The 11,673-nt window shown below is 43.4% G+C and overlaps 1 protein-coding gene across 1 annotated transcript; it reads left to right on the top strand.

Annotated features, from left to right (window-relative positions):
- Positions 1-8,795: 8,795 nt before the first annotated feature.
- On the top strand, positions 8,796-9,662 carry LOC311035063 (free fatty acid receptor 2-like; the record flags this gene model as incomplete). Its single annotated transcript, XM_084043143.1, has 1 exon — positions 8,796-9,662. The coding sequence occupies one exon, from the start codon at positions 8,796-8,798 to the stop codon at positions 9,660-9,662; it is 867 nt and encodes a 288-aa protein (XP_083899269.1).
- Positions 9,663-11,673: the final 2,011 nt, after the last annotated feature.

The following is an 11,673-nucleotide window of genomic DNA, read 5'->3' as shown; positions in this document are numbered from 1 at the left end:
AACTAAATATGCAAATCATATTAAAAGATATGCCATGTAATCTGGCACATGTTTACACTGGAAAACAATCCACATACTGACTGGCACTTAACATTACACTGCTGCGTTATAAAGGGCAGCAGTGCCCTTTATTACTTTTGATGCAGTAATGGTCTTTTTTTTGTATTAAAAAGGTCTTAAAAATCCTTAAAGTGTCACTTCACTGTCATCTGGGGACCCCCAAAAATGCATGTGGCAACAATAACATTTGAACTGGCAAGCACTTGGAATTGTTGATTACTTTTGACGCAATGAAAAAATATTTTCAAAATAATATAAATTCCAGATTTTTGTGCATAAAATGTTGCACCCCTAAAGGAGGCTGAGTTGCACTCTGTTGTCATTAACATAATTCAAACGTGATTTTAATTACTCTCTCTCCGTCTCTCTTTCCTGTCTCTTTCTCGACCGCTTTTCTCTCCTGCTCCACAGCCCTGCCCATAGCTCATAAGCCGTCATGTCTCTTGACAACTCCTCCGCCCTCCTCCACACCAACTCGTCCGCCCTCTCCAAATCATCCGTCTTCTACAATCCCACAAACTCCACTCTCGTCGACCTCTACTTCCTGTGCTCCTCCTCTCCAGAGGGGTCTCGGGGCGTCCTGAGCTTCGTCGTTTACTCCGTGGTCAACCTGGTCGTCCTGTTCCCTCTCTGCTCCTTCGTCCTCCACCGGGGTTACCGCCGCTGGCGACGCCAGACGACGGCCGCCATCGCCTCGCACTCCGACGTCATCACATACCACATGGCCGTCCTGGAGATGCTGAGCGTCCTCTCCACGCTGACCCTCTGGATCGGAACCCTGCGGACGCTGATGTCGGTTCAAGTCGCCGGCATGTGCCTGTTCACGGTGGTGATCCCGTGTCGCCTGCTGTTCCACTGCCTCCTGTGCGCCGAGCGCTACCTGGCGGCCGTGCACCCCGTCGTCTACCTCGGGCTGAAGGGGGCGGGCGGGGCCCGGGCGAGGAATGTGACCGTCGCGTGCGTTTGGCTGTGGTGCGTGGGCGGGATGGGCGTTATGGTGGGCGTGGTGTTGGGGACGGAGCACGGATCGGGCTTGGTCCTCATGGCGATCATCCTCGTCTTCTACGCGTGCTGCCTGCTCGTCGTCGTGTTCTGCAGCGTCGGCGTATTGCGCGCCCTGGTCCGCCCACCGCCCGGAGGGGAACAGGAAGTGGGCGGGAAAAGGGGGCAAGAGGGGGGCAACCAATTAAAGCGCAGGGCATTCCGGATCATCCTCATCATCCTGCTGGACCTAATGGTGAACCTAGTGGGCCTGTGTGTGTGTGGATTCCTGATAATGTCTTCACAACTGAGCTTCGAGGACGTGTGTACGACGTACCTTAGCACACCCTGGTTCTTTCTGCCCACCAGCCTGGTGCTGCCCCTGATGTTCTTGTACAGAACCGGTCCACCTGGATGTATGAGGACAGAGAAGTAGACATGAAGAGTAGAAAATAGAAGAGTAGAAGACAGGCTAGAATATAAGAATAGTAGAAGACACAGTAGAAGACAAATAGTAGATGACAGATAAGACAAATAGTAGAAGACAGTGTAGAAGACTAACAGTAGATGACAGAGTAGAAAGTTATGGAAAAAACGTTTATAAACAGGTTGAAAAGTATCTTGCTGAAAAAAAATGTAATTTACGAATTCCAATCTGGTTTCAGAACATCCCACTCCACTGACACATGCCTGCTTTACCTGAACGACTATATCAAACAAGGAGTCGACAAGGGCAAATATTGCGGCATACGATACATGAACGATACAGGTTAATTTAGAACGATACGATGCGTTTCGATTCAGTGATTTAGTCGATACGATACATGAACGATACAGGAAAGGTTAATTTAGAACGATACGATTCGATTCAATGATTTAAAATCGATGTAGTAACTATTTATTGACCCAAAAATTCTGTGTGAAAAATACATACCTGGATACTGGATATAAACCTCTTTCTCTTTTTTTCTTAAAAGTACTTAGTATTGATATAATTGATTATTTGCATTGCAGGCTGCAGGTTGAGAAAACTCTAAGCTCTAAACTCGACACGATCCGCATCTGGCTCTCCGAAAACAAACTGTCATTACACCTGGGTAAAACTGAATCCATTCTCCATCTCAAGAAAGGATGAAATTACCTATACCTGGGTTCCATCCTGGAGGCAAACCTCTCTGGTGATAAAATGGCCGAAAGAGTGATCAAAAAGGTCAACCAAAGAACACGCTATTTGTATAGGATTTCCCCCCTAGTCAATAAAGGATCATTCCTTTTAACAGGTCGCCCTTGCGGTCTTGTTTCCAATGAGAACCTGTGAGCAATTAGGGGTTTTGCTCAGGGACAAATTTCATTTCATCGACACATATGCTGGCCTGGCCTGGAATCGAACCTGGGGCAACTAGGGCCTCTGGCTCCCTAGGCGGGCTCACTGACCACTCAGCTATGGCCGCCCCTTCAGCAAGAATACCTTGCTGATTCTTGCAGGGGCCCTCATACAAGGTCATTTAGATTATGCATGCTCCTCATGGTATCACAACACCACCAAGGCCTTAAAAATAAGGCTCCAAACATCCCAAAACAAACTAGTAAGGATACTTTTTGGCCTCAACCACACAACCCATCTAACCCCTGCTCACTTTGCTAGGATTGGATGGCTTAGGGTTGAGGACAGAGTACCAACGTGCTATGGGCCTGGTCTACAAGATTCGGCACAACATTGGGATCCCCCTGTATTTGTCAAAACACTTCCAAAACGTAGTCCACGATCATAACACCAGAGGAAGCTCCACGGATCATGTTCAACCCAGATTTGGCTCAACAAAGGGAATGAACTCGTTCTCATGCTATTCAACAAAAAATGTGGAATGCCCTACCAAAAGGAGTAAAGGAGTGCAAAACCCTACTCACTTTCAAAACTGCCCAAAGATACACCTTCAGGAGGCTGCTATAGGCTCTATGCACAGCAGCCATATTATCACTTCCTTCCCAGGTGTTACCAATGCTACTAATGAAGGCTCTGTTCCATTTAGTCTTGCACAGTGGTTTCCACAACCCCCATAACTCTGAGAGTGTACAAATGGAACCAAATGGACCCGTTCCATTTTTACACTCTCAGAGTTACACACCTGAAAGGGAAGCCCATGAGGGTCCCTGGACCCCAACTGTAGACCCACTGGTGTAAGAGAGTGTTTCCAGTGGGCCAACATGCACAATATCAGCACCCTGACTCTGTTTGACCAGAATGGAACAGAGCCTTCATTAGTATCATTGGTAACACCTGTGAATGTCTTCATAATATGGCTGCTGTGAATAGAGCCTATTCGAAAATGGCCCGTCAAAATCTTAACCTACCCCCCCCCCCCCCCCACACACACTTTTCCTTTCTTTTCTCTTGTACATATTTCTTATTTTTCATACCAGTAACCTGTAAGCTGATTGTATGACATTCTGTATAGTAGTGTGTATATCTGTCTCTTATACACTGTATGTCATCATGATTTGTGTGCATGGGGATCTCATTTTAAACAAGCTTAGTCTTCCAGTTTAGTAGACCTTGTATTGTGAATTTGTACTTCCATGTACTGTTGTTCTCATGTCTTACTAAATAAAGTACATCAATCAATCAGACAGACAAATAGTAGAAGACAGAGTAGAAGACACTGTAGAAGCTGTCTCCACCCACCCAGTCGCTCTAATTCCCCTACTTGTGCCTGTGTGGTTAACTGTGTGACATTATTCCTGTAACTGTAAGACAGTTACAATATATTTATTTTACTTTTCAGAATTGTAAAAAAAAAAAAAAAAAAAAGATGAAAAGAAAACTAGAAAAAGATGTTTTGTACGTTTGGGTTATATCATTTGACTATCTCATACAGCTCAATGGCTTACTTTCATGTCTTCAAGACATCTTTTCTTGTTTATCTTAAATCTACTTGTTCTTGTTTTTGACTGTAATTTCCTTTCAGTTTTAGATCATAAGTTGACTGTGTTTTCACATCATGTTTTTTTGGTTGTTATCCTTATCGTTGCCTTATTTTAATTGAATTTGTTTTAGATGACACTTGGTGGGGCAGGTACTTTACCACTGTGCCACCCGAGCGCTTGATTGAATACTTTGTTAACAAGTTTGAAAACAATTTCAAAATGCTATTTCCTCCCACAACTTCCATGTGTCCTGACAGCTGCAACCCATGACTCATAGCAGTGGTTCTCAAAGGTTTTCATGTCAAGGACCCCCAAATTGACACTTATTATTCTGCGGACTCCTATTTGAAAATATTTGCCAAGGACCTCCATAAGAGAAGATTTTTACGGCTCTAGCAGTGTATTCTTAACCATTTTAATTTCAAGGACCCCCAGTTTGACATGCATTAGGCTACGGACCCCCATTTAATGGCATTTATATCTCTGGGACCCCAATTTATATTGTTAATTTAATTTACAGACCCATAAGGGTCCATTTGGTTTGATTTGTACACTTTCAGAGTTACAGACCCATGAGGGTCCATTTGGTTCCTAACTCTCCATCATTTAGCTGGGGACCCCCTGGAACTCCCTCAAGGACCCCTGGGGGTCCCTGGACCCCACTTTGAGAACCAATGACTTATACAGCCCTTGAAGATATGCACTCCGTGGAGCACCCTTCTCTTTGTGTTCATGTAAACATTGTAATTAGCCTATACCATTTTCACAATATAGCACTCCTTTTGCACCATCTTTGTCTGGCATCTTTTATTAACACCCAACACCATATATGCTTAAAACCTTTTCACTCAGTAATTTCATCTAGTAAAATATGCTCTGCTGTTATCTACTCTGCTACTCAACTGTTACTCCTGATTAACTACTCTATTGAAATGTACTGTACTCTACTGCCCTCTACTGAGCTCTTCAGTGCGCTACTCCAGTGGTTCTCAACCTTTTCAGGCCTTGACCCCCAAGATAATCATATTTGCACTGGGGACCCCCCCCCCTGGGGACCCACCCTGACAAGCACTTGGAATTGCAAGCCATTACATTTTGTTTGATTCGGTTGCACAGATACATATTGTCAAAAAAATTGCAGATCTACATCTTGCCCTGACTTTTTCAACAATGACACTTCTGACAATTTGGCCAATGTTTGACCAGTTTTTATGAATTAGTATAGTTTGTTGATTACTTTTGATGCAGTAATCGTCTTTTCTTTAGGTATCCCTCACTTAGGATCCCCCAAAACTCATGTGGGGACTCGACCCACAGGCTGAGAACCACTGCCCTACTCAACTACACACACACACACACACACACACACACACACACACACACACACACACACACACACACACACACACACACACACACACACACACACACACACACACACACACACACACACACACACACACACACACACACACACACAGTGTGATTTGAATCCGCCAGGTCATTTGAATGGCATATCCCAAATGATGTGGTTTCTACTATTGACTGATAGACATGATAAGTTCAGAAGAGCCAAAGTTCAGATGGATCAATCCTTAAAAGTGGAATCTACTGTATTACTGAAAATAAAATAAGTGCATAGCCAACTCAAGTCCAGAGATGGAGTGACTCTCAGGTGAGAGGAACAGCTTTAAGCTGCTCATAACTTGAGCCAATGTTTTTACTTGTATCAATAAAACAACAGATACATTGTTATTGAAATAATTCTGAATGATTCCGAGCACATTGTTGCATTTGCTAATGTATGGAGGGCAGCATTCTCATTCACTCACACTCTCACTCACACACACACACACACACACACACACACACACACACACACACACACACACACACACACACACACACACACACACACACACACACACACACACACACACACACACACACACACACACACACACACACACACACACACACACACACACACACACACACACACACACACACACACACACACGAGACAGTAAACACTTCAGGCTGACCACAGCATGGCAGCACCTCCCACTCTGGACAATAACCTGTCACTTTCATCACAACACAGTGTTTTGCCTACTGAATGTCAACAATATTAAAATGGCTTATTTCATATGCATTGTGGCATGGGCACCTGTGAAGGGGACAGGCACCAGTGGTGTCACCTTAAAAGTAGCTCAGTCAAAATGTTACTCAAGTAAGAGTATAAAAGTCATTGCTGTTAAATATACTTAAAGTACAAGTGAAAGTTTCTTAATTTTCATATCAATGAATTGCTGTAATGTTTTCACAATGAATTTATAGGACCTTGTAACTCTTGTTTCAGAGAAGTAACTCTCTGAAACCCCCTTGACTGCATGCACTGATGTGTTTGTAGAACCACTATGACGTTATACAAAGCCTGCAGAAACACCTATAAAAACATAGAGATGAGGAACCAGAACTAAATACTTTTACTCCTATACACCCATACAAGATGTAACAAAGAGGCGAGCGGAGGGGGAAGCCAGAAACACGGCTAGTGTGAGAGCAGAAGTGTGGCCTTCCCTAAAATTGCATTTTAGGGAAGGAAAAAAAATTGCCAACCTAAAAGTACTCAGTACTTTACAGCCTTCCTAGAAATGCACTTGAGTAAAAGTAAAATATTTCTAATACTCAAGTAAAGTACAGATCCTCAGAATCTGTACTGAAGTACAGTACTCAATTACATTTACTCCGTTTCTGTCCACCACTGAAAATAGCCTGTCACAAACGGAATAGCTATGTCGTAAAATGATGTCTACAGTATTTACTTATATGCCACAATGGTGTTATTTTGAATAATTGATAGTCCCTTATCATCATGTGATAAAAAACGTACTAGCAGGTACCAACCTTACAGAACGACGTTCATAATTTTGGCAGTGCATGGCAACAGTGAAATAAACAACAGGCCTTTTAGTTACAGTATGAGCCATATTAATGGGGGGGTCATAAAATGACTTTGCATTTTGACCTTTGCAGGTGGTCACTGTTTGCTATAGCAAATGAGCAGAGCAGTGTCTCACAACCAATGTAAGAGTCGGTCGCAGCCTTAGGTTAGAACTGTATACTGTGTAATATTTTTATAATATGTACCTGTTCATTCAAAACTTGTCACAATAAAGCCAGAGGAACAAGTAAGTAATATCTATTTATCATATACATGATCACATTTTTTCTACAAAAATAAAATACATATTATGTATGAAATTTGACAACCTGTAGTGAAACACTGTTTTAAAAGACTATATGTATGTAATTGTCTTTTCTTTTTCATGTCGGCTTTAGAATTTGAAAGCAATCTGGTCCAATTGAATCCAGAGAATGAGCATTGTGGCCCGTTACTGGGACAGCCATATGTCTCTGTGGACACAAATATTTAGAAATGCTATTTATTATATTATTCATATTTAGTTATAATTCACTATAATCGTATAGACCATGGGTCTTCAACGTTTTCAGGCCAAGGACCCCCTAGCTGAGAGAGAGATGAAGCAGGGACCCCCTCTATATCGTGTAAAATTGTGTTTCAGAATCAACACTTTTTGTTTATGGGGTCTGCTCTTTTTTTCCCTCTACACCGGCTATGCCTCTTTGCAAAAAATAGCCGATCTACAAGCTCACAACGCCTCGCAGCGCGAGGCGTTGTGAGCTTGTAGATCTGCTATTTTTGGTTAAAGTTGTCCTCAGAAAAGGGATGCTAGGGTTCAAGTAGTTAAGGTAAAACAAATAATCCTATCACACAAAGATTTGGCGGACCCCCTGTAGTAACTCTGAGGACCCCCTAGGGGTCCCGGACCCCCTGTTGAAGACCCCTGGTATAGACAATAGTATAGTACGGGGGCCTTGTTTTTTAAAGAAGGAGATCGTGTTCCAAGTAGTGCAATATTCTAGTGTTCATCATAATGTTTCACAATTTGTCCTATTTGAAAGAGAAAACGCTTGTTGCAGTACTTGCCTGCCTCTGTTGATCGCTCTGTGTTCCACACGGAACACACACAAAAAGTAGATCTTGCAAAGGATTCACGAAACACAACAGTTACATCTCAAATCGTAACCCTTGATTGACTGGTGATCCAAACATAACTGAGGCACTGACTTTGCGGATTAAAGACGTACAATTTGACAGATATCTGTGTTGAATTACTTGTGGGGAAAACATGTGATGACAAGCCCCAGACAGAGAGAAAGAGAGGTAGACAATTAATTTGTGAGAGAGCAGGATGCCACGCTACTCTTTCATGATTGTAGGTAGGAAGGTGCTAGGTAGGAATTTAACTGCACACTGTAGAGTGGTTCTCAACCCTTTCAGGCTGCGACCCCTCAAAATAATCATATTTGAACTGGGGACCCCCCAACAAGCACTTGGAATTGTAGGAGTTGAGGCATTACATTTTGTTTGACTCGGTTCCACAGATAACATTTTTGAAAAGAGCCGATCTACAAGCTCACAACGCTTTGCAACGCGAGGCGTTGTGAGCGTGTAGATTGGCTATTTTCAAAATGTTTGAAAATTATTTGACAATTTTGAAATGTTTTTATAGTATCAAAATATTTACTTTTGATACAGAAAATGCATTTTTTTTCCTTTCTGTCCTCTTTTTTTTAAGTATTAAAACGTTTTTAAAAGTCCTTAAATTGTCACTTCACAGTCATCTGGGGAGCCCCCCCCCAAAAAAAGAAATCATGTGGGGACCCCCCTGGGGTCTAAGGCTACTCAGAATACGGTTTGTTGTTAATTCTTTCTATCCTTTTGCTTTAGAATCACAGACATGAGGGTGGAGAGTGCGGTCGTCCTGTCGGTCGACATCCTCACCTTCCTGATAGGCCTGCCGGCAAACCTCTTGGCGCTCTACGCCTTCAGCGTCCAGATCGCCGCCAAGCCGAGTCCCACGGCCATCCTGCTGCTCAACCTGACCGTCTCCGACCTCGTCTTCCTCGCGGTTCTCCCCGTCAAGATGTACGAGGCGGCGTGCGACATGCGGTGGGACCTGCCCGACTTCGTCTGCTCCGTCACCACCTACCTCTTCTTCGGCACCACCTACACCAGCTGCCTGCTGCTGATGGCGGTCGGCATCCTGCGCTACATCGGGGTGGCTTTCCCCGTCGTCTACCAGCGCCTGTACAGGCCCGCGTACCCGATAGCGATGAGCGCCGCCTGCTGGTCGGTCTCGCTGGCGCACTGCGTCCCTATATTCGTCGTCGAGCACCACCCGCCCCTCTCCAAGACGAACTCCACCGTGTGCTATGAGGACTTCACGCCGGAGCAGTTGGACGTCCTTCACCCCATGCGCATGGAGCTGTTCGTGGTCTTTTTCCTGATGCCCCTTTCGGTTTGCGTTTTCTGCTACCTGGCCTGCATCAGGATCCTCTACACGCGCCCCGGGATTTCTCGAATGCAGAAGCGGAAGTCCATCGGCATGGCCCTGGGGTCTCTGGCCGTGTTCCTGGTGTGCGTGATGCCGTACAACCTTTCCCACGTGGCGGGCTACTTCAAGGACGCCAGTCCCAAGTGGAGATACTACACCCTGCTGCTCAGCACCTTTAACGCCTGCCTGAACCCCATCATCTTCTACTTCTCCTCGTCCAACTTCCGTAACTCCATGTGCCGCACGTGCTCCTCACGACCGGTTTCCTGAAGGAGGTATTTACAAGATACAGACTGTTGACCCACATGTTCCTTCAGAATCCAACCCACACGTTGGCAGATGGGAGTCAGAAAGGACAATGCAGTTGCACTGCTGTGTGCATGAAGAAATAGTGTAGAACAGGGGTCTTCAACATGGGGTCCGGGACCCCTAGGGGGTCCTCAGAGTTACAAGGGGTCCGCCAAATCTTTGAGTGATGATCATTTTTTTTTACATTAGCCGCTTGAACCCTAACATCCCTTTTCTGATGATAACTTTCCCCAAAATAGCAGATCTACAAGCTCAGCTTCAGATATGCTATTTTTGGCAAAGAGGTATGGGTGTAGAGGGAAAAAAGAGCAGACCAAGTAGGGGAAAAAAAAGTTTCATCTGAAACACGATTTTATACAATATAGAGGGCTCTCTCTCAGCTAGGGGGTCCTTGGCCTGAAAAACGTTGAAGACCCCTTGTCTAGCCCATTCAGACCTGGAACCCATCTGTGTCACTTTAGATTTCTTTGGCTATTCAAAAATAGCAGATATACAAGCTCATAGAGTGGCACTCGCTCTATGAGCTTGTATATCTGCTATTTTTTTTAAAATCTTGAAACATTTTTTTGGGGATTTAAAAAAAAAAACTGTTATGATTTAGAAAACAAGGTCTTAATGGGCTAGAAAACACTAGTCACAATGATTCTCAAACATTTTTACAGGTTTGCCCCTGCTGCAATATTATATCAGCTGACCACCCTTCACAAAACATTCTTCCTGATATTGACATATCTTTCCGTCTTATAGCAGTTTGTTCTGCAGGTTATTGTTTTTATCTCGTTTTCAGTTGTTCGTTTCAACCACTTATCTATATTTGACTTCATATTCAGCCCAGGTCAAAAGAATGACGCAGTAAGCTGCTAGCAGGCAACTTTTTATTGGTGGTCGGTTGACATATATAGGCGATTAGTTGTATTGAAAATATATGGCATATTTTTCAAGTATGTAGCTGATTTTATGAACGTGGGATAAATCATATACTTATTTTTTTTCCTGAATATCCCTAGGAGTACCACAAAGCACCTCTAGGCGTAGGCCTACTAGTAATTACGAGGCTAACTAGTAATAGTACAAAAGTATTGGAATCAAAATATACTTTAAGTACCAAAAGTAAAAGTACTCATTATGCAAAAGGGTCCCATTTCACAAGTTTTCAAATGTATAAAATCCTTTGAAAATAGCCAATCTGTGAGCTTGTAGATCGGCTATTTTCAAATTCAGTATTGTTACAACAATCCTATAGTCTAGGGGAATAAATGATTGTCACATACAGGTTGGAAAGTGAAGTCTGTTTTTTATTGACCGTTTCTTTTTTATTGTCCCTGTCATTTTGCATGATTTTACAATGAATCATTTTTAGACATGTTTTAAACATTAGAAAATAGCACCTGGCACAAACCAATAAACAAATAGACCAACCTACACCTAACCTTGCATTTAAACACTAACTAGCCTAATATAAAATAGTTGAGTTGTGTCAAACTGCTTTAGCATTAGTAACCCAAACAGTCAGCCTAAGGCTGCTCTGATGACTCTTAACATTAGTGGGTTCAAACAATTCAAAAGGTGGTCCCAAACCACCACTAACTATATACCTTCAGAAATTCTTACAGAAGATTAAGCTTAATGAAGGTTGACCGAGTACGAGTAGGAACCGCAAATTATACAAATACACGGGAAACAAACAAGCAAAATGGTACAGCACTTCTCAAGTACTGATGCGTTTGTTGCCATTAAGTACTGTAGGAAACCCCAACCAATCATAGGAAGGGCTGATGATTGGCATCCAGCACTCAGCAGATAAGCAGCGCCTGGAGTTCATCACACCCACTCTACTACCACTCTCCCACAGACACATGTAGCAAGTGCGCACACACACACACACACACACACACACACACACACACACACACACACACACACACACACACACACACACACACACACACACACACACACACACACACACTTA

This window comes from Gymnoscopelus microlampas (assembly GCF_963454915.1).
Source record: "Gymnoscopelus microlampas genome assembly, chromosome: 19".
NCBI lineage: Eukaryota > Metazoa > Chordata > Actinopteri > Myctophiformes > Myctophidae > Gymnoscopelus > Gymnoscopelus microlampas.
Note: the sequence above shows the minus strand (reverse complement) of the source record. Positions and strands in the feature narration are given on the sequence as shown.